Source organism: Pleurodeles waltl, chromosome 1_2, assembly GCF_031143425.1.
Source record: "Pleurodeles waltl isolate 20211129_DDA chromosome 1_2, aPleWal1.hap1.20221129, whole genome shotgun sequence".
Classification (NCBI taxonomy): Eukaryota; Metazoa; Chordata; class Amphibia; order Caudata; family Salamandridae; genus Pleurodeles; species Pleurodeles waltl.
Window position 1 is genome coordinate 75,178,493 of NC_090437.1, and position 24,561 is coordinate 75,203,053.

At 43.5% G+C, this 24,561-nt stretch overlaps 1 protein-coding gene across 1 annotated transcript in view; it reads left to right on the forward strand.

Annotated features, from left to right (window-relative positions):
• Positions 1 to 24,561, forward strand: part of LOC138296986 (stimulated by retinoic acid gene 6 protein-like) — a 499,158-nt gene that overhangs the window by 229,749 nt on the left and 244,848 nt on the right. Inside the window, exons 9-10 of the mRNA XM_069236505.1 lie at positions 17,657 to 17,765; positions 19,176 to 19,329. Of these exons, the coding sequence (XP_069092606.1) occupies positions 17,657 to 17,765; positions 19,176 to 19,329 (263 nt within the window). The remainder of the gene's footprint in view (positions 1 to 17,656; positions 17,766 to 19,175; positions 19,330 to 24,561) is intronic.

The following is a 24,561-nucleotide window of genomic DNA, read 5'->3' on the forward strand; positions in this document are numbered from 1 at the left end:
ACCCACTGCAAATAATAACCCCTTTTCTCAACTGTTGTATGCCAGCCCCGAACCCCAATAAGGGTGGTATCTAAAATAGACTTATCTGTGTTGCATTGTTATTTTAGTCATGTAGTGATTATGGAACTTCATTGATGTGAATTATTATGATTTCTTCAGGGTTAAGGTCATGTCACATCACTACTTGGGAAGATTCTGGGTCAAAGATGAGATGAAGTCACTTTCTGTGATGCTATTAATCAATCAATTAATAGATCAGGAGGTTTTGGTGAAGTGTGAGCTTTTCACCCTGTGGGTTCTCCAGTCTCTGGTGTGGTGTAGAAGTTGTCTTCCGGCTCTTGGTGGTGGGTGAAGAACCAGGTCTTGAGCTGCTTTTTGAAGTTCTTAACGAATGAGAAAGTGCAGAGGTAGAGGGGGGAGGTTGTTCCAGGCTTTGGCGGCGAGGTGGGAGAAGGAGCACCCTCCGAGGCGTTCACAGCGGATCCGGTGACATGTGCCAAGGTGAGGGTGGCTAAACATTGTTCTTTGGTCGGTCTGTGGAACGCAAGGGAGTTGTTGATGTAGGTGGGTTCGATGTTGTGGAGGGCCTTGTAGGTGTGCCTGAGGAGTTTGAAGAGGCATCTGTTGTGGATGGGAAGCCAGTGGAGAGCCCTGAGATCAAGAGTGATGCTGACTCTTCTGGGGAGGTTGGAGACGAGTCTTGTTGCAGCATTCTGGATGGTTTGGAGGCGGTTCAAGAGCTGCTTCATGGCTCCGGCGAAGAGTGCATTGTCGTAGTTGAGGTTGCTGGAGATGAGGGCTTGTGTGACTGTTTTCCTGGTGGAGATGGGTATCCATCGGAAGATCTTACGGAGTATGCAAAGGATGTGGAAACAGGCAGAGGAGATGACATTGATCTGTTGTTTCATGGTCAGTTGGGTGTCCAGGATGAGCTTGGGGATGCTTGCCTGGCCGGAAGGTGTGTGTGAGAGACTGATGGTGGTGGGCAACCAGGAGTTGTCCCAGGGGAATGGTTTGTTACCGAAGATGAGGTTCTCTGTTTTGTCAGAGTTTAGCTCATCCAGGCGGCAATGTTGGTCATAGTGTTTTGGAAGTTGGCCTGAGTGGTGGTGGTGTCATCTGTGAGAGGGAGGACGATCTGGGTGTTGTTGACGTAGGAAATGATGTTGAGTCCATGGGTGCATGCAACTGCGGCCAGAGGAGTCATGGATGCGTTGAAGAGGGTGGGGCTGAGGGAGGAGCCCTGAGGGACACCACACATGATATCTTTGGGGGAGGAGACGTAGGATGGGAGATGAATCCTCTGAGTCCAGCCAGAGAGGAGGGAGGAGATCCAGTTGAGTGAGTTCCCTTGCATGCCGATGCTGTGAAGTCTGGTGATGAGAGTATGGCAGGAGTCAAAGGCTACAGATAGGTCGAGGAGTATGAGGGCTGCTGTTCCCCTGAGGTCGTAGAGGTGTCTGATGTCATCGGTTGCTGTGATAAGGACGGTCTTGGTGCTGTGGTTTGGCCGGAAGCTGGATTGGGATGGGTCAAGCAGGTTGTTGTATTCAAAGTAGTTTGTTGCTAATAAAGTTGAAGTAGTGTGATGTCACTTCTTCTACCGCAGGCATTTTGATGAAACTATGTCCTCTCTATTGTTAACATCCCTGTATCTTGAAGATATCTATTGTCAAGGTGCATATATGTGGAGTTAATTATACTAAACCTGTACTTACCTATGTATACTTACCATCATGATATTTTGGTAGTCCATATTTAAGTCACAATATTTTTATAGAATAATATTTCTACCACAATATACTGGTACTATACTAGAATAGTGCCTTTTTGGTGCTTCTAGGAATACAGAGCACTTCCACATGACAGCTTAACACAAGGAAAGAGAAGTTAATTATTTATTGGGCTAGAGGGCAGGTTACACCAAATGTAACCAACATTTATGCAACCAAAAGGAGGCTTGGCGGTGAAGAGGATCCAATATCACTGATCTTTTTGCCGACTTCCAGACAGTAGAAAGCCAATGGGTATTTTGGGTCTAAATGTGTAACACGTTCCACATCTAAATTACTTTTTTCTTCTAATGAATACTGAAAGATGACCAGACAGGTTTAAAATATTGCTAAACTAGCTGCTTGTAATTAATCTCAGGCCAGTCATTTTCAAAATATTTAATGGACTTGCATCTCAAAATAAGGGATAACCCCTGTAGGAGTTGGGGCCTTTCCAAGGAAAAAGAGCAGGACCTTCATGTACCTGTTTTGCAGAACTCTCCAGCAATATTACTAAAAAAGAAAGAAAATAAAGTAAGAAATAACTTTAAAAAACGTTTTGGGTCAAAAATCTGCACCGATTGCAACAACCCTCTGGCAATTATTAATCACAATCGTTTAAAAAGTATCTAATTACAGCAATTCTGAGGTAGATACATTGTGGTCAGGATGCCAGTTTAGGAAGCTGGATCTCTGTATAGTGCACTAAAATGACGTACACTGGGCAGAAAGTCCAGTGGATCCCCAATTGGCATTGAAGAGGCAAAACTAGATAGGACTGATGCTCTTTTTTGTGGTAGTATGGGCGAACAGTTAGGCTTATCAGAGGGTAGTGCTAAGCATTTGTTGTACTCACAGAGGCAATAAATGAGACACACATTCAAAGAATAAATGCAAGACCAATTTAGGAAAATAAAATTTAATTTTATATATGTTTCAAGCTCAAGAACTTCATAATAAGGTAAATAGATTTTCAAGCATAAGTACTTTGCAGTTTCAAAAATGAACACAGAGCAATTTTTCAGTTTAGCAATGTTAATCTATGGGAGGAAAACAAGAATGCAGTTTTGCAGCTAAGTAAATAACTTACAAGTCCAGTCTTCAGGGGTTTAGCTCAACACCAGGCAAGGTTCAAATCAGTACCAAGATTTCCCCCATAGTAGCACGAAGACGGCAGGGTGCAGAGATCAAATTCAGAGTCATGTGCCCAATGCTAACCTATAGAGAGTGGGGGTGAACGTAGATGAGCTGCTCACGAGTGAGTAAAGCGGTGTCAGGGGTCGATCTTCTGGGGTTCAGGTAAGCACAAGGGGGCCACAAGGCAGCCCCAAACATACACCCTGAGCGGCACAGGGGCAGCCGAGCACAGAGTGCCAGCACAATGTTGTGCACCCAATGTTAACCAATGAAGACTGAGAGTAACCGAAGATGCACTGTTCATAGATAAGTAAAGTAGTGTCAGGGGTAGATCTCATGGAGTTGAGGTAAGCACCGGGGCAGGGGGGAGGGGACACAAGGCAGCACCAAACTTACACCCTCAGCAGCACGGGGCGACTGAGTGCAGAGTGACAACACAGCGTTGGGCACCCAATGCAAATCAATGGGGGAGATCATTTTTGGAAAAAGGCTGCAGGCTCGGGCAGGAGGCTGAATGACGCTGGCCAGGTACGTTCTGATGCTAGCAGATGTAGAAACACCAATGGTCCAGCTACCCCCAGTGGATCTGGATTGTGGGGTGTCCATTGGCATCAGGAATTGCTTATCAGGTAGGTCTCAGTCAGTGAGAGTCTTCAGTCTGAGGCTGCAGTCTTTGAGGCGGAGTCTGACAGGGGTCATCCCTCGGTGGACTCAGATTTAGAATTGTTGGGGAACCTTCACAAGACCTGTAGGCCACCTGGACTCGGGCTGTGGGCATCGAGTGCAGAGGTGGATCTGGAGGCAGGCTTGTGGGTCCTCAGTGCAGAGTTATTTTTCTTTTAAAGTTGGTTTCTTCTTGAACAGTTCCGCTGTTCTCGGGAGATCTTGATCTTTGTTGAAGGCAGGCAGTGCTCCCAAAGCTTTGGAGGTTGCTGGGCTGCAAGCCTGATAGTCTTTTGGATCAGGCTCATCGAGGGCTGCAGACAGGCCTGTAGGGCTGGGGCCAAGTCAGTTGGTGTCTGCAGTCTTCTCTGCTGGTGTGGCTCTGTAGCGTCTGGCTCTACTTAGGTTGTCAGGAATCTGAGTTCTTGGGTTCTGGGGTGCCACCTAAATACTAAATATAGGGGCTTTATAGGGAGTACCAGGTGGTAGCCAGGTGGTAGCCAATGGGCTACTCACCTTAACAGTGACTACACCCTTTTTATGACCACTTCCGTTAGAAAGTGGGCATAACCATAACCCTAGTGCCATAGACTGCTTCCAAACAAGATGGAGGAATTTAAAAGGTAGTGTCCTCTTCAGCTCACCCACCATAGCGGTGCGTCTGAAGTGTCTAATTTTCCTGCCAGTCCTGCCACAAGAAATGGGGTCAGGAGCTGAGGGTCAGCCTTCTCTACCATTTGGAGAGGCCTAGGTCGCATTACAAAGGCGGCAAGGCCTTTGAAGCTCCCCCCCTGCAATATCCATCCTGCCTGGATGAGGTGTTAGCACCTTTGCCCAGAGCAGGCCTTTGATCTGAGCCCTCAAGAACGTTGGATCAAATCTCAGGGGGGCAGAACTCTGTCTAAGGTGGCTACACTGGTTTTGACAACTCAGTGTCCACGCTAGGAGTTGGTAGGTTTTTGGGGGCACCACTAAAGGCCTTCGAAGTGCATCTATTAATAAATCCATCACTGGATTCAGTGAGGGTTTATTAATATGAGATGTTTAATACCAAACATCCCTATTTTTAATGAAGCAACCATGTAGCTGGGGAACTCGGAATGACCAGTGTCCAGCACATGTACTTAAAGCCTATGTCCCTCGGTGTTGGTGGTATTTGCACCAGAGCCACATTGCCCAGCTCCTCCTCTGCCAATGTGGCTGCTGTCATCTTCGCCTTGCACAGACAAGCTGTAAAAACATACAACAGTTTGAGGGGATCTGTGTAAATGGAGTTTAACATGAACTTTGCTAAGAAAACATTTGGCAAGTCTACAGATTACACCAGCTTCAAGGCACGTGTTCAACTTTTCATCCTTGGCGTGGTCTCCCTTAACTTTTTGCCTCTGTTTCCCAGGTTGTTGATGTGTGCTGGACTCTGATTTTGCTGTTTTTGTTACCCTGGGAACTTTACCACTGCTGACCAGTGCTAAAGTGCACATGCTCCTATACCAAATGTGTATGTAATTTCCTTATCCATGATTGGCATATAATTTGATTTATTAGTAAGTCCCTCGTACAGTGCACTAGAGGGGCCCAGGGCCTGTATATCAAATGCTACTAGTGGGCCTGCAGCACTGGTTTTGCCACCACACATAAGTAGCTCTGTAATCATGTCTCAGACCTGCCACTGCAGTGTCTGTGTTTGCGGTTTTAACTGTAGATTCGACTTGGCAAGTGTACCCATTTGCTAGGCCTAAACCTTCTCTTTTCTTACATGTAAGGCACCCCTAAGGTAGGCCCTAGGTAGCCCCAAGGGCAGGGTGCAGTGTATGGTTAAGGTAGGACTTATAGTAATTTGTTTTATATGTCTTGACTATGAAATATCGCAAAATGTGTTTTTCACTGTTGCATGGCCTGTCCCTTTCATAGGTAAATATGGGGGCTACCTTTAAATCTGATTAAAGTGCAGATTTCCTTTGGGAACAGATGGACATGTGCAGTTTGGGGTCTCTGAGCTTGCAATTTAAAAATACATATTTTAGTAAAGTTGATTTTACTATTGTGTGTTTGAAAATGCTACCTTTAGAAAGTGAGCCTTTTCTTCCTTTAACCAATTCTGTGACTCTGCCTGTTTGTGGATCCCCTGTCTGGGTCAGTTTGACAGTTGGGCTGGTTGCACCTCACACTAGACAGTGACACAAAGGGAGCTGGGTGTAGTCTGCATTTCCTGATGAGCAATCTGTGCTAGGAGGGAGGGGAGGAGTGGTCACTCACACCTGAAAGGGCTTTGCCTGCCCTCACACAATGCAGTCTCCAACCCCCTGGTGAGTGTCTGGGTCTTGGCCTGAGCAGGATTTCACATTCAAGAGGGACCTTGGTTTGAAGTAGGCCTACTTCAAAGGAGAAATTGGGTATAAGCAGGGCACCCAAAACAACAGACTTTAGAACACTTCTGGAAACCAAGAGGAACCTCTGCCTGGAGAAGAGCTGAAGAGTTGAGGAAGAAGAGCTGCCCTGCCTGTGGCTGTGCTTTGTGGAGCTATCCTGAAGTTGCTGCTTCTGCCAGAGTAAGAGGGCAAAGACTGGACTTTGTGTGCCTTCCATCTTATTGAGATCTCCAAGGCCTTGATTTAGAGATTGCTTCCTGTTGTTTGAAATCTCAAGAACAGTAAAGACTTCTCTCTGCCAGCACCTGGAGTCTCTGAAGAGACTCCTACTCTGCCCTGTGGTGCCCATCCAGTTCCTGGGACCCTGAAAGGAGAAGCTGGCAGCCTAAGAGGAAGAAATCCACACACAGAACGCCATGCGGGGAAAAGATCGACACAACTCCGATCTGCGGCCGAAAAATCAACGCGGCGCCGGCTTCGCGGCTGAAAATCAACACTCACCTGCAACGCGACCGAAGAATCGACGCACGGAGCTGGAGAAACGACACGCAGCATCGCTGACGGAGGCTGGTGAGATTGGAACCCGCGCTGCGTGGTTTTCGGATCATTGTGCGGCTGGATTTTGGATGCAAGTACCGCTGGCCGTGTAAAAACAAAGCAAGGCCTACCCGGACCCGAGAGCACTGACCGGATTGACACATCGTTCTCCTGCGGAGAGAAGAAATGACACGTCCTGACTCAACGAAAGGAGAAATGACGCAAGATCTCTCTCGTGAGTGAAATGGATGTATCGCAAGCCCTTTTTGACGCATACTCGCCCGGGCAGGGTTATTTTTGATGCACCCAAAGTACATTTTCACGCTAATAGTGTTAGTGTGTCGTTAAAACTACATGAAGACTCTTTTTGCATTTTTATTGATAACTTGACTTGTGGATTTTTGTCGTTTTGGTCTTGTTTTGTTTAGATAAATATTCTCTAGTTTTCTAAACCTGTGTTGTGTCATTTTGTAGTGTTTTCATTAAGTTACTGTGTGTGTTGGTATAAATACTTTACACCTAGCACTCTGAAGTTAAGCCTACTGCTCATGCCAAGCTACCAAGGGAGTCAGCTGGGGTTAGCTGAGGGTGATTCTCTTTTACCCTGACTAGAGTGAGGGTCCTTGCTTGGACAGGGGGTAACCTGACTGCCAACCAAAGAGCCCATTTCTAACAACACTCAAACTTGGCTTCTTTTTCATCAGTATCTCATGTATGTGGGAAGAATTCCACAAACCATCTGCTTACAGTCTGAAAATTCCACATGCTAGCTCCCATATCATGTATGCCTTTTGCCCCTCATCCACTTTTATTTTTCTATGTGACAAATGGTTTTGACAGCACTAGTAAATACGTAGGCCTGGATACATTCCTAAACCAGTGCAGAGCAAAAATATATCAATATAGCCAAAAGTGACATCTTTCGTCACGGATATTGACTCATCAAGATGGGATACACCAACATATATGTGACAGAACCTTCCACCTGCAATTGTCAATTCATGGATCACTTTGCTCTCCTTCATTGCTTTTACATCTGGACATAACTAAGGACACTTACATGTCATTTGGGCTATGTTTAACTCTGTAACCAATATGTACACATTCCTGTCTGTTCAAACAATACATTTTTGCATGAAATGTTATGTTGGATGCCACAGACTGGCTCACATGCACATTTGGGAAGGACTGAAGCTTCATGACAGCCTGCTACTGCCTACATTGAATGAACTGATTCTTGCTAATTGAATCATTTCTCAAACAGTTTTCAGATAAGGAATTATGTCGTTGTGCACATGTTTTCAGTTCTTTTGATGCAGTTGCTCATGAATATATTTTCATTGTACCAACTTACCAATGTAAAGTCTGAAACTGCAACTTTCTCACAAGTACTTACTATGCAATGTGATCAGTAATAGGGCCTACATTACCTTCTCACATCGGTGATGGACCATCACACCTGACCCAATCCTCAAATGGGGCATGTTTGGTAAAAAATGTCCCTAATAACATGGAGGAAAGGCAGGTAACCCCTTTTTCACATCCTGCCATGTGTCTGCTCTAGATAGTACTTGACTTGTGATGAGGAGTCTTATGACAAACTTTGGCACAAAAACGCATCCCAAACACAGCAACAAACACTGTCTGAAAAACGTACATCTCCAAAAATCCTTGTCTGCATTGGATGTGTGTCAACCATCATGTTGATGCCAAACTACATTGCTGTAAATTAAAAAGATTAAACATCAAGAATAGCTACATACAGTAACTCACCACCTTGATGCTGCTGTTGGGCCCTCAACTGCCCATCAAGCGCTGGGTAGGCCACCATAAAGATGAGGGCCATTAGGGGGGTCAGGCTGTGGTGAACGCACTGACCTCGTTGGGAGGCTTGGTCAAACTGGACTTGCAATGACTACCTGGTCCAGGGTCAGAGGTCCACCGACCTCTTCCTTCAATGCAAACTGCACCACTTGAAAACGCCCAGGGTCTGCACCTTCTTTGCGATGGCCTTCCACATGTCCCACTTTTGAGTAGCGTTGACCTGTACGGTTGAGAATAAATGACCACAAAAGAGGTTTTAAATGATTTTGGTTGTCTGTCATACAGTCACACAATTTAGTAGCAGCTCTCAGAGGCATTCCCAGACCAGGCAGTACAAATTATCTACAAACATTTCAACATGCCTTATAAACACTAATTTGCAGCGATCTGTAGAGAAGTCTCAACTTGTGTGTGCTCATGTTACCTTTACAGGACATAAACACCATCTAAAGCAAAGATAGGGAACTTGTCATGTAGTGAGACCCACTACAGATTAGTTCAACTCATTGTGAGTTTCTAAAGGCTAAACAGCCTGTACATTATGTGCACATAACCACACTCACAGCTACATTGGCTTCATGCCTAACCTTCTAAGAGTCAGATACTATTGTTTGGACCACATACAGTGACTAAGGGCAGTATGGGAATGCTGCAATGTGTCAGTGAAAGCATGGTTTTGGGTGATGTATGAACACGTGTATAGAATGGGACATACATGTATGGCTGATTATGAGCCTGTGCCGTTTGGACTGGCAGCACAGACAATACCTTTCCTCATATGTGGCACCATGACATCTGTAAAAAAACACAAATGTATTCCAATTCCCACTAATGGTCTGTATATTGACTTGACAGAACAACATCAGACAACTCCAGAACTCTGAAAAATCTACTTGGATGTCAGATTTATACCATTTTGACCTGGGCTGCATGTTTCCACTTAAACTAGTGGTACAGCGCCTACTAGCCACTGGAAGTAAGAGGCCTGCATTTTGCCTTATTAAACCTGGAATTGTGAGCAACATGCACTGAAAACTCAGCTAATTCTCAATGGGGACTTCTTATTTCAACGCACAGACATTGCTAACATACTCAAACACTACCCTGTACCTAGCTAAATCATTCAGTTCACTACCCTCCAATCACAACACACCAGTCATGAATAAAAAGAGAACAAATAGCCTGTGGAACAAGAGGGAACAAGTTACTTTGGCAAACATTTCCCACTCAAACATGTATCAGTCCCTTTGGGGTCCCATACAGTTGGCTGTACAGGGACAGACCTCCTTGGTGCAGAGCTCCAGCTCCTCAGAGGAGAAGGCAGGGTCCATGTCACCTGCTATGCCTGCATCCTGGCTCCTAGAGGTCGATAACAGCAGCAAATAACGAGGAGGTCCTGTTGGCTGCATTGTTAGGAGGCAAGTGAGCTTTTTTTCAATGTGCTGCATACATGTACACGGCGGGCACGATACGTGGTGAAGATGGACACAGCCATTAGCTTTTGTGCGTAGCTGTCTCACATGTTAGCCTATGGCAGGGTCTGTCATGGACTGCTCCACCTAGTGCTCTGTCAACTTCCACTGACAGGTGTCGGGTAGACAATGTCCAAACTGCAAGGTCAGGCAGCCAGCATTCTAGGGTGTGAAGCTCTGTATTTTATAATTGTTAGTGCGTCACCAGCACTGTGTCCACACAAATATCAGATACAAAAGACACTGATTGTGGCAAAATATGACACATTAAAAAGTGAACAGTGACTGTGTTTGACATCAGTAGCGCAGAGGGGGAAGTAATACGTCTGTTGACACTAATTTGAAAAATAATTTACAAAAAATGATTTGCAAATAATATATTTCATACCACATGTGGTTGGAGCAATAGATGGCACACATATTGCTTTGGTGCCACCACAAGCAAGGGAACAGGTCTACTGTGATCTGAAGAACATCCATTTCATCAATGTGCAAGTTGTCTGCTTACCGGATTCACACATCTCAAGTGTGTATTCCCGCTTTCCTGGGTCAAAACATTCATTTGCACTACAGAACAGCACCACACCCCTGCAAATCTCACAACTTGGACCTGAGAGAGCCTGGCTTCTTGGTAAGTACAATATGAATTGAGGATCATTTGCTAGAATCCTAGTTTAGAAAGGAGCAATGGATTGATATGATGTTAATCTATTGATCTGTTGCTTCCATGTAGGAGATTCAGCTTATCCTAAAAGACCATGGTTGTTAGCACCACTGAAGAATCCAACAACACCAGGGGAAGTCTGCTTCAATGAGGCCCTTGGAAGAACATGGTGGCCAGTGTAGTGGCCTTTTGGCCTCCTCAAGGTCAGGTTTATGTTCTTGGACAAGACTGGTGGAGCCTTCCTCAATTCACAAATAAGGTGTGCCAAATCACGGTTGCCTGCTGCATGCTCCACAACATCGCCCTGTGACAAAACATCCAAATCATCGCAGTGGGTGGAGACTGTGACGAACCACCGGGTGAGGAATTGGAAATGCTCAATGAAGGTGACAGTGGTGGAGAAGAAGGAACTGCTCTACGTCAAGATGTAACTGACCACTTCTTCCACTGAGAACAAAATGTGACATAGGGAACATGTCACTCTGCAATGGTAATTTGGTAGAAATGGTCAATTCAGAAAAGAAAGTCCAAGGCACTGATGTTAGTGGATCTGAGTTTCCATACATTGACTACTGTATTAATTTACATAGATCACCTTTGCTTGCTCTAAGTGTTTGTGTCATCCTAACTTGTCATTTGAGTCAAATTTAATATGTGAAATCATTAGATAGCCCTTGTTATCCTATTTCAGGGTCCTTCACTGTGTCATCTTCATTTAGACATTTCAAAGTTGTGACATTTGCAATAATATGTTGCTGTGGGAAAGCACAAAGGGAACATGGGCTGAACCTGGGACAGACACCTACTTGGGATGAACAGACCTTGTACAAAGACAACTTGCATGGGATTGAATAGACATTCAGGACATTGTATCAGACCTGTTTTCTGTGTGATGTTGCCATCAAGGCAATATGTGCCACATAACTTGTTCAACCCACATGTTTTTGTCATGCCATTGCATACTGTTCTTCATTCACATTGTCTAAATCTTCAGTTTGTATTCAGTGGAGGTAGCTGCTGATGTGGCTCCTCATAGATGATGGGGTGATGGAACATTTTTAGAACACCACTGAATGGTGGTTGTGACATTGTGCCAGGTATTGCCACAGTGTCCTGTAATGGTCATGTGGCCTTAAATTGTTTGAGTGTCATGGTATAGACTATTGGTGTTATTGATGTAGGATTCCTATTTTGAGGGCAGGATATATGACTCTAGCTGAGGTAATGCTTTGCTGATAGTTTGCCTATTTAATTAGATTCCATGCAATATTCCCTTTCTTCCGTGGTGTCCTGGCCGTAGAGTGTCCGCCTCTAAATGGCACAGACTATTGGGGTTATGCATGGTTTGTGAACCTCAGCTCTGATTTTGTCTAGGACTTGTTACCTACATACCTATGTTACCAATATATCAAGATTTTCTTTTATTTTGTTTAAATGAAATGGGTAACACATTACCTCTTTGTCATTTCTAATTTTCCTTTGAAAATAAATGTTCTAAAAGCTTTAACAGCATGATGGTGGAAGACAGACATGACTAATTAAATGGCACAATAAATGCAACAAGAGTTTTGTAGTTTATGTCCATATCATTTATTTGCATGACACAAAAGAACAGAAAGTTGTTTCAAATAATGTGAAAATGAACTAAACAAATATCTATCATGGTGGATGAAGGTGTGGTGGATCTGGACTTGAAGAACTGGTGTCCTCACTGAAGGCTGGATCCTGGTCTGGAGTAGAGGTGTCTTGAGTGTCAGATAGTGGTACACTGACCCGGGGGTTGAACCTCAGAAAAAAGCAGACAATATGAAATTACAATCTGGTTTACAACTCATATGTCTTTAGCAACAAATGGAGCAACCTCAAAAAATTAAAATCAGATTGATAGAGTGATTAGGCCTTTGTGTGGTTTTGCATAGTTTTACACATAAAGGCTGATTTACACAAATGAAAACTTCAGTGATGATGTTTTAGAGATATCCTGAAATGTAAAACGTTATTTCTGAATTGTGCATTACAAGTACCAGACATTCAACCCAACACAGTGGTGAGTAGATTAGAGTACTGGACCATTCCAATGCCTAGCAGGCTACAAAACATTAGACAAACTGTGGTCCAACTCAGTAGTAAAACTGTTATTGGTCGTCATATGGACAGTACAAAGTAAATTGTGTGTGGATACTTCTTCTATTCAGCATGCCACATCACATGGTAGGAAATTTTGGATTCAACAGACTATGAATTTTGTGAGCAGTTACATCACATCAATGTAGATATGAGAAAGTGTCAACATGCTTGAGATGTACAACAACTGACATTTTCATCCATAGTATGACGTGGTGACTTTCAAATGCACATGTTTTTGAGATATGTATACCTACGGAAGTAAGGTAAGGTGGAGCAACATTACATTGCACTATTGGTTTGCAGATACATAAACAGGGCAACATGGTAGTTGTAGTCATCGGTTAACACCAAAGACAATACTTGTTTAAAAAGTGAGTTACACATATCTATTTCAATAACTATAGTGGAGATGGGCACACATTTACAACATGCACACACATTTGGATATGATGTGAATAGGTCATAATACCACTTACAAGCACTATACCATCATGTGCAAGTGGATGGGGATTTGGACCAGTTTTTGGCAGAACAACAACATACATTGACAGAAAGCAAAGGACTAAACAAATGCAAGGGATGATCCATGAGGAACAACATACAGTATAATAAAAAATGTTGCACATTGTTAAAAAGAGAGACACAACCATGATGCTAGTAATTGGTATGAAACATGATATTTTGTGGAGTCAAGTTTAGATTCATCTGTTTTGATAAGGGTGTTGAACCATTTTAAATGTCTAACTTAAGGACAGAACACCATTTGTGATTGTTGAGACATTGCTAAGTACAACTTACCAGTCTCCACTCCACCAGGGATCCCGGTCAAACCTTCAGGATGTAGATTCTGCAAGACCTTCTACTCCAAGGGAAAGATTTGTAATGGGGGGGCTGCAGTGCTTAATTTGTAAAGAAAGAGGTGCCGGTGCTCAAAGCCCTTCTCTGAAACGCAAGGCTGCTGTAATTAAATCTGCCAGCACTGAATACTGAGGCAGCATAATCCTGAAGCCATCTCGGGCCTCTTCAATCCATTAACAGCCACCCCTTCCCCTTCAGCTCATCCTGCAACTTTCTACTTTCTCCCTTTATGACGCTTTTTAGTTTTTCCTTCTTCCGTCTTTCCCATATGTGTCTTTTGCTCGCAGCAAATGCCTGAGGCATAAGTATAAGCCCCGACCCTCACAAATAAGTGCCGGTGCTCAGCACCAGAAACAACAATCACAAATTAAGCACTGGGGGGCTGGGTGAACCACTACCAGTCCTCTGGGCCTCTAGGTAATGCTTGGAGGCCAGAGAATGCACTCTCCCCTGCAGGTCATTCCAAGTCTTCCTAATCCCCTCCTTTGTGTGCAAGTTGTTTGCTACAGCGGTCCCTGTCAACTATTCTGGACCACATTTGTTTTTTTCTGAAATGTGGTGGTATTTTGTACTTGTGCTCCCAACAAAATGGCTCTACTCTCATGACAGACAACTTTACCTCTGTGAAATGTGGATTTCTCCTCCTTGCCATTGTGATTATTTGTTTAAAAAAATTGTTCCCAAAAAAGATGTAGGAGAATAAAAAAAAATAACAAAAGACACAGAGGAAGAGAACCCAGAAAAAAAGCCTGTCTCCTGTGTGGCTGGTTCTGCTGAATAAATGATGTTCTGCAGTGTGACGGCAAAGGATGATAGTCTAAATTGGAGTGTGTTTTATATTGTGTTTTGTAGGTGTTCATAATTGTCCAGAATACAATAGGGTGCGGGCTGCTAGCAGCCAACCAATAGGCACAGCCATAGTACTATATCGAAAGGGTACTGCGACGAACTCCCACCGTCATGGGCCTCAGCTGATACACCTCTAGCATGCCTGTAGCAAGCCTCTGACGGTGGGCTACTTGTCAGCATTGGAATCTGTTGCATTGGCTGCAAGATGCTACTGGGGCGACGAAGTGCACTCCATTGTGACGAGCTTTGGCTCAGCTGTAGTACATCTAAATATGGCCGGTGAAATATCGTTGGCTTAACTGTCTTTTCATGTCTTCCTCAGACACGACTTGGCAGTAGCACCATCAAGATTTAAATCAGGCCCTAACTTTGAAAAATAAACATAAGTGCTATGGAGGCAGTTCACTGTGGTGTGTACTTATTACTGTTGCTAAATACTGTTATTTAATCTCGTTACCTTTGGTAGTTGACAACAGAAGTATGACTCCTTCACAATTCTAACAAAACAATCACGTTAAACAATATTTTTCTATTGGTAATTATTTCATGGTTGCAGTTTGGTAATCTGATTTGCAATAGAGATAGATAAAACAGACTGCCATCTGTTCCAATTTTAACTTTAAAACTATAAACGCCTTCTATTTGCACTACACAACTAGACGGTTAATTGTGTGTTTTAAAATAGGCAATTCGAAGGTAGGGAAAAGTTATATATGCCACCCAGGCTAACACATACAGTATCAGAACTGTCACCGGATTTCTGAGTAAATCTTGCAGGCAAGTTTTGGGGGCTTTAAGTTGGCACATTCTCATTTGAATTTATAAGCTCTGAAGCCTCTATGTCAGAACAAGAGGACAATTTGAGTAGAAGGTTTTTACCATAATCCTACAGCGAAGAAATGTTGAATCCTGAACGATTGCAACTGGGATTTAAGCAGGATTTTTGACAAAAATATCTGATGAGTGTCTACCCTGCAGAATGCATCATTAACCAAAAGGACAATGCTTCTTAACTTTCAGGGCAGTAATTTACTTATATAGGGCAATCCGGACGGATACATCATGACCCGTGGGGGCTTTGAAAGTGCAGTGGGAAAATGACCTGGGGATTCCAATTCCAGAGAGGGACTGAGAGCTAATCCTAGAAAGAAAACCAAAAGTATCTAGAAATGCCTGATTCAAAGTGAAAAACTTTTACATACTACACAGGGCCTATCTCACTTCCAGGAGTCTTTGCGAGCACTTTCACGTAGTCGAAATGAAGTGTCCATAATGTGGAGAGGCAGAAGCTGAGTTGTTACACATGACATGGTCTTGCCCAACCCTAACCAGATATTGGAGAGAGGTAAAAGCCTTCATGGCTGATGTTATCTATGGGACGTTCCTTTTACAACCAGGCACTGGGAATTGGAGCACTGGGCAAAATGCAAAAGCATGGTGCTGATGCGTGAGGCTAGACAGGGTAGAGGAACGCAGGACTTGGCCCAGGCCTGGGAGCACCTGGCGGACAGCCTGAAGGATGCAGGCCAACCATCCCCGGGGGGCTTCCCTGGGGCCTCTCCAATAGCTCCCCACCATTAGCACTCCCCTGTCATTTCAATAGGCTGCTCACCCCTAGTGGGAAACCGGCCAGCAAGACTGCCGACATCACGCACTCCCACGTAGCTTTGGACAAACATAAGCACACATCGACACCACCCAATGGATTTGCACTTACATCGACTTGGGCTGCAGCAGGGGGCTGGGAGTGGGAAGGGAAGTGGAATGGTTCAAAGAAATCTGAAGGGATTAAGGATGTATTGATTGTCCTTCTTTAAACATGACGCCTGCTAATGCCTAACTGTCACAAACTTCAATAAAATCTGTTTTAAAAAAGGGACAATGCTTCTTAAGACACTGCAACCACAGTCAGCAACAGTAGCCAATGGTCATTCATCTTAACGGCCACAGATAAACAGTGCAGTCTTGAGTTCTTGCTATCATGTCAACTACAGGCATTGGGCATCATATGGTAGTTGGAATTGAGGTTAAACCGCACAACCATAGCTTTCTGACCAGAGATCTCTTTGATGCTGTTGTGAAATCCCTGGGAGACACTGTCCTCAGACATCGAGAAGCTTGCTAATTAGCTTCTGCTCCTTGGAACCCCTTGATCTCAGGTGGATTGCTAGACTGTGGGCACTTCATGACAATGCTCCACATGCGGCTGAGTAACAGTGAAACAAGTAACAGGATTTCTGAGGGTCAGCAATGAATAATCTTGCTAGCAAGGGACATTTAGAATTGTTTGTGTTGTTCCTGAGAAAGAACAGAATATTTGAATCTGCACACTCTCTAATGAAATAAATTTAAAGTGTCGCCTGGACTTGTTTGAAGGATTAAAGGTAGACGTTACAAAGCCAGGATGAGACTTATTTTTGCCAAGTCTTCCAAAATCAGAGGTTGATATACTGAGCAGATTGGATTGTCACAGCAAAAATGAGTAGTCTCTTTATTGGTCTCCCATCAACACCCGAAACAATTACATTGCTTGCTACTAATATATAGTAGAAGTGTGGTAGGGTTTAGTGATTTAAAATGTATGATATGTAAGTGCCCCCAAATAGTCATTTTTAGAAAAGAAGCACAAACACACTAGCGTTGATGCTTGGTGATTTAATTAAACGCGATGAAAAGATGATAATCTTTAATAATGTTTTCAAACTACATAAAAATATTCTCTAAGCAGTCATAGTAAAATGTCAAGATAAACATCTGTATGAATGAAAAGTCTCAACCAGCAGCAATGGAAAGATTGACTTTCACAGGAAGAAAAAGGCTCAGTCATTTGATGAAATTGGGGAGAACAGGCTGACCTTTCTGAACAAAACGAGTGGTTGTAAGAAAACAACTGGAAATACCGAATATGGATATTGGTGTAGTGTCATACATGTTCAAAATAATCAGTTACAAGCGAGAAGTAATTGCTAAATTGGTAGGTATATTGTCCGTCAAAGTATCAATGACCTCGTACTAAGGTATAACCACATAAATTAAGATTTGGAACACCCAGAATACAATTTATAGTTACATAAGATTTTTCTTCCTTCCTACTAACAACTTTTCAGAAGCCCTACAAAAACGTATAATTGTAAAGGGTTTTACTGGGTATTTGTAATGCTCTTTTTTATTTATATTTTATTATCGTTGGCATTTTCCCTGACGGCTAAATCCTTGAAGCTTCGCTATGTGTGTCAAGAATGTCTTCTTGGTGCTTCATTTGATTTTGACTCCAACCAACTGTAACCCGTCTTGCAAAATGAAAAGTGAAAACCTTTCTAAAAAATTATAGTTTGTTTAACCCACTTGTCGTGAGTCCCTTACAGTTCCTTCTTTGCTTTACAGGCATGAGAAGTCGTGGTTTCAACGCAAGGTCTACGAATGGGATCCGTACTTTAAATTCCCCAGCAGGATGGTCTTCACGTCCGTTCTCACCCTGCTGTGCCTTTACATTGTACGTTGTTTTCTTAAAATGTGAAACTCTTCTTTTTCCGCCTATCGTGAAAGGAGTGCATACATTTTTGGCACCAGGTAGCCCTGGGGAAGCATTGCAGAATAATCATAACAAGAAAATGAGGGCATATTGGTACTGCAACTAACCTCTGTGGTAGCTGAGGCCAAGTGCGAGGCCATATGAGTGGTGCAATTCAAACAGAGCTAAACCCCTATGGCATCTGCAGAAACTGCTTTTAAATGAAAACACTGGCCCGTATTTATACTTTTTGACGCTAAACTGCGCTAACGCAGTTTAGCGTCAAAAAGTTTTGCGCCGGCTAACGCCATTCTGAAGCGCCATGCGGGCGCCGTATTTATTGAATGGCGTTAGCCGGCGCTAGCAGACCGGCGCTGCCTGGTGTGCGTGGAAAAAAACCACGTACACCAGGCAGCGCCGGCGTAGGGAAAAATGGCTTTAGGGCGTCTTAAAAATGGTGCACGTCAGGTTGACGCCAAAAAATCGCCTCCACCCGATTTGCGCCATTTTTAACGACGCCCAGACGCCATTTACATGACTCCTGTCTTAGTAAAGACAGGAGTCATGCCCCCTTGCCCAATGGCCATGCCCAGGGGACTTATGTCCCCTGGGCATGGTCATTGGGCATTGAGGCATGTAGGGGGGCACAAATCAGGCCCCCCTATGCCAAAAATAAAATATAAACAATTTTTTTTTTATACTTACCTGAACTTACCTGAATGTCCCTGGGGTGGGTCCCTCCATCCTTGGGTGTCCTCCTGGGGTGGGCAAGGGTGGCAGGGGGGCATGGGAGGGCAGCTGTGGGCTCATTTTGAGCCCACAGGTCCCTTAACGCCTGCCCTTACCCAGGCGTTAAAAAGAGGCGCAAATGCGGGGTTTTTTGGCCCGCCCACTCCCGGGCGTGATTTTTGCCCGGGAGTATAAATACGACGCATTTGCGTCGCAGTCATTTTTTGGGACGGGAACGCCTACCTTGCATCTCATTAACGCAAGGAAGGCGTTCACGCAAAAAAATGACGCTCTTTACTCATACTTTGGCGCTAGACGCGTCTAACGCCAAAGTATAAATATGGCGTTAGTTTTGCGCCGAATTTGCGTCGAAAAAAACGACGCAAATTTGGCGCAAACGGAGTATAAATATGCCCCACTGTGTTCAAAAATGAAAAAATGCAGGCAAATGGATGCACCTTACTCGGCTCGGGCCAGGTGAGAAAGAGAAAAATATGCGGAAGCAACTAATTGCAAACTCTTTAAATTAGTCCTGCCAAGTCCAGTGGTGACTGCTCTGAGACTGTGCAACCTAGGAAGTGTTATAAATGATGAGAAGAGCTAAACTACTGCCATTAATCAGCAATAACCATTGCATGACGCTTTGATCCCCTCCTCACGCAGTTTGTCGTCCTGGAGCTTCGCCTGTATCGTTATGCATTTGAAAAGCTGACATCTCTGGCAACGAGTTTTGAAGAAGTCGTTTCTTCCTCTAACGATTCTGCGGCATTCGAAGATTCTGTTGTGCAGTTTAGAAGATTCACAGTTATTTTGCAAGGTAAGAAATCCCTCATATGGTCAGATAAGTCGATAATGGCATGCCAGAGGTGGCAAAGCCTCGATGACACAGTCAGTGCCGTTATGTAGCAGACGTGCCATGCAAAAAGGCTCACAACATTCTACGTAAATTGAATGGAAATCCAGATATTTAATATATAGTTTCAACCAAACAACAAAATGGTCCTTGGAGCAACCCTGTATCGTACAATGCACTGCAATGCTTGGAAATTCTTCACCCTTAAGAATCAAATGCAATTTATAGCTGCAAAAATTAATTTACTTTGTCTCTTTACCTGTAACGAGAAAACCGGGCATATGGCAATGACCTTTACTTAGGTAGTTTGCCGTCTGCAAATAAGCTTTTATCGTTTGTCTACATGTTGAGCTGTGTCTAGATTTATTTTCGATTAATTTTGGGAGCTCATAGTAGTTACCTGAAATTTCTTACTGTGTTGTATTGGTATTTATATAGTGCTTTTCACAACCCTTGCAACCAGATATAAAAGGATTTTATGTAGTTCGTGTTGGTGTTCGTTGTGATTTTCCACAACCACCAGAGATCCAGAATATCAATACAGGATATGTAATGCTAACAAGGCAGATAATTACGACAAAGCCCAGAATGACCAAATGTTGATTGTACTCCTTAAAACCTCTCATCATGTCCTCGATTAGAGGCAAAGGAGGAGAGATGGAATATGTTATTCTGGAACGTTCTAGAACAGTGGTTCACAACCTCTGGTGCGGGGACCCCTAGGGTCCGTGAAGCCTCATCAGGAGGTCCGCGACTGCTTAGTAAATTAAATAATATTAACAGGTTAGGTCTCCAGCCTTCAGTAATGACTCAGTGGGGGGGGTCCCAAGATTCCAATAATGATTCAGTGAGGGTCCCTGGGTTCCAGTAATGATAATGTGGGGGTCCACAGAAGTCAAAAGGTTGGGAACCGCTGTTCTAGATCAACGTTCTGAGGGTGTTGCATAAGAGAACTGACTCATTAGTTTCAACAGCTTGGATCTCGCATGGGAAGACCTTGGTAGAAGACTTATTTTTTTCTGGTGCCTGATTAGAGAATATAAGGTCTTGGATTGTCATTTTGTTGCTTTCAGAAATTTCAGGAACTAGGGATGGTCTTTGCTTGTGAGGGATATCGTTTACTATTTGTAAGCTGGCTGTTTCAGTGCTGCATCATGATATTAACTTGATTGGAAGTCATGCAGGTGATTGTTTGTATGTGTTCTTGGAATGCAGTCTGCTTTTCTGATGAACTTTCAGATCAAGGGTTGATTAATGATGGACAGGTAGCTGCAGAGATCATCAAACTGGAATGAAATGACCCATTTTGAGGGCTTCTACAAAGGTACCTTAAGTGAGGGAGGTGTTGACTATGGTGCGATAGTATGGTTTCGATGAAGGATAAGGGTAAGTCGCATTTTCAAATGAGGTATTTGAGGATATTTTTAAGGTCTGTGAGAGAGAGAAAGTTGTAGAATGACTATTGCTAAATGGTGTGTGGTGTGGTGGGTTGTGGCAGGGAAGCAGTCTTGGTTCTGTTATGTGCTGTTGGAGCTTTCGTTTTTTTTTTTATTAAAAAGGGGTGACAGCATTGCATTTGTCAGTGGAAATGAGGATTGTTGAGCCCAGCAGGGGCTGATTCAATGTTTGATGTCTTGAAGAGTGTTTGGCTTCTGATGGCTGCTTCATTAATGATGTTGTAATGTGAGAAAGATGGTTGAGAGGGATCCTTGGACAACCAGGGACTGCTGATCTCCAGGTTTAACAACTGGGGTCACATGCCTCTACTGGCATACAGCCTTCTTACTACAGGTCCCAATCTGCAGACCATGTCACCTCTTTTAGCACTTGATTGTTAGAGTGGGCAAGGCAGAGAAGTCTAACTAAGCAGGGAGCGTGGGACACTAATGACACTCAATAAATAAAGGTCCAGCCAGTGCTTTTATTTTGAAAAGAAAATTATTTGAATACACACCCGGTTAAATACTACATATAAAATGTAAATTATTTACACAGCCAATGGTCTAATGCATGTATCAGTTACTTTTATGATGTATAAAACAGGCCCACAAGATTTAACATACATTTTTCATTGTTTAGAAATCTGGCTTACTGTGTTGGACAATGGTGTAGATATTTGTGTTGGTTGAGCACTATTTGTGTGCATTTTGCAGCAACTACATATGGTTTACACAACTATATGACCATGATTTTACCCTTTGGAGATTTGCATTGTTTAGTTCTAGGTACAGAATACACATCTAACTAGTACCCATTATAATAATGCAAGTGTTTTTGTTGTTTCCATTTCTTTACAAATCAGACGACCAGAACATTGCATCACACAGGCAAGCTGTAAGTCTATATGCTTTTCCCTCTTCTCATACACACTACATACACACAACAAGACTAAATAGGAGGCTAACACCATAAGCCTCCAATGAGGCGGCCAGAGCCTCTTTCCACGCTCTCGCAATGTCACTTTGGCTATAGCAAGGCGTAGTCATATTAGGGCTCTCCGATATCTGTTCCCAACTATTCAGTTCGAGGTGTGCAATAAGGTACACCTTGGAGACCACGGCAAGGTCAGACCCAATACTCTCTCTAAGCAATCAAGGACTCCATTCCAGAGGGGGGAGAGAACTACATCGCCCCAAACTGTATGTATAAAGGCCCCTGTCTCAGTCTGGCAGCACAGACAGGCAGCACTGACAGGTGGCAGATTCAGTAAGCCCCCTCTTCCACATCTTTTCCCTACTATGGCATGATAGTGGGGGCCGAGATTAGTACTGGTAGGCCCTGGTTCTCTGATAGGCAGGTGACTTGCGTAGCTCCACATGAGGAGATTGAACCAGTGCACAAATTCAAGAAAGATGCTGCAATGTAAAACGAAATCACAGGGTGATGTTGACCAAAAGAGGGGTTGAGGATGTTGTGCAGCAAAAGGACGCTCGGCTCATGAGCCCAATCATAGTGGCACTGCCGGGAGCATTGTTATAGGCTCAACAGAAGGAAATATGAACATTGAGATTCTAGAGGAGGACGATTCCAGTGGTAACTTCCCAAGGCCCACGGAGGAAGTAGGAGCAACGCTCTTGGGAAAATTCATAAAGGATTTTGTCGGTCATTCTATTCGGTTGCCAAAGTTATTTACAGAAGAAATGGGTTTGAGTGGGGGGAATGTAATAAGTGGTTCAATTCTGTTACAATCTGTGATGGACTTGGATCTTTTCTTAAGGAGGCCACAGGAAGGCACCTACTTGGCTAAAGGTATCTTAATCATCTCATCTCTCCCCTTTTGTGATTAAGAGTTGTGTTGTGAAGTATGAGAATCTTTTCTTTGGTTTGAGTTTGGTTTGAGAGAGGAAGACAAGTGAAGGGGGAGAATAGGTCTTTGGATAATGCAGGAACAAAGGCTAACCCTCAATGGATCTTGCCCCCCTTAAACCTCCACAGACCTCCCTGGGGTTTGTTATTTCAGCAACCCTTTCCACATCTATGTTAGAGGTGATGTTTTAATGCAGAAGATCCTACAGTGAACATTAGAAGCTGTGATGGTAGATAATGGGCTAGGAAAAAAGCTTAAAAAAGCCAACTACAAGTAATCACTGGGGAGCTAAAACAGATTAATAATTGTATGCCTGCCTTAGCTAAAAAAATAATAGACAAACAGGATCAAGAAATATATGCTTTTTGAGAAGTTGGAGTGGTAGACCCCACTAATGTTGCCCAGTTTCCATTGATATATATCTAAAAAAGACCCATGTTGGTAATCAAATGGGGGTTAAAGGGCTATATACCTTATGGGATAAGAACTTGCAAGGCAAAGGGTTAAGGTAGGAAAGAACTGCCCCGGGTCCTAAGGGATAAATACCGAAGGAATGAGGGAAGGAGTAAGGAAGAGGGTTAAGAGTCCCATGTGTCGAGCAAAACACTCATGAAAGGGGGATGCCCAGTCGAGGCCTAATAGGGAGCAACCCCTAAAATCTCTACGAAATAGGTTAGAGGAACCCCCAGCAAGTAAAAGAGAGACATGTGAGTTGGAAAGAGTGGCTCCTAGTGTAAAACGATGGAGGGAGGCCAGCTCTGATCAACCCAGGAAGAGTGGGCACTCAATGTCACATAGGGGGGTTGAGAGTGAGGGGTGGTCAAGGTAAGGCAGGCCAGAAGGTGAAGAAAAGAACAAATGGTATAGTTTTTGGGCTTACCTAGAACCTCAGCAAAGGGTTAATAGTAGGAAACATCTAAGGAAACTTAAACATTTAAATTGTTCATTCTTTCTGCAAGCACGCGCCAAATGTCCTAGCCTGCGCGTAATAGCTTTAGGGTACATAAAGCTTTGCAACAAATCGGAAAGGAGAAGAGATCATGATGGCACTTTTTTATTCAGAATGTGTAAACTCGACCCTAGTGATGGCAGAGGATGAATTTCTGAAAGAAGGTATACAGCTGGTACATGTGTGTAAAATAAGGTTGGATGAGAGGAGGGCAAAAAAGCCCTGACAAACCATGCTGGTTTAAGCTTAAATCAAGTAAGGGTATGCTCGTAGGGTGTTCAACACAGCAGAACTATTACAAACTCAAGGGAAGGTGGCCTTCAAGTGACCATAGCAAGGGTTTAGTGTTAAGGAACCTTTTTGATTGTTTTTGTTACTTTGTACTGAGTAGCAATGATAGTGGAAGGGGGGGGGGTTCTGAATGATTTGGATTAGGTACTGAGGGTTTCACACAACATAGTAGCCTTGTCTTGGAATATAAGTGGGTTATAAGAAGCCTTTAACTCAAAATTATTTCAAATAAATGCTGGAAAGGTATGTGAATATGTGCCTGCAGGTGACATGGTTGTGCAAAATGCCTGAACCTCTAGATGGGTTCCTAATGCTTTCAAAAGATGCAATGCATCTGGGTACAGGCTGGCCTTCGGGTGGGGTGCTGAAGCTAGTTTCTACAAAAGTTGCCAATAAAGTGACCATATTAGAGGTTAAAAATCGATGGATATTGGCAGGAGGGGTAGAGCTTTATAGTGACTCCCCCACAAAGGTATATATAATTGTGATTAATATATATATATTCAACTATGGAATGCTGAAGACTATGCAGTGCAGTTAGGACTGTTAGAAGAAGATCTGGTAAAGACATGCATAGAATACTCTACTCAGTTGATAATGCTTCTTGGGGACTTTAACCACAAACAAAACCCAATATCTAGCGATCAAA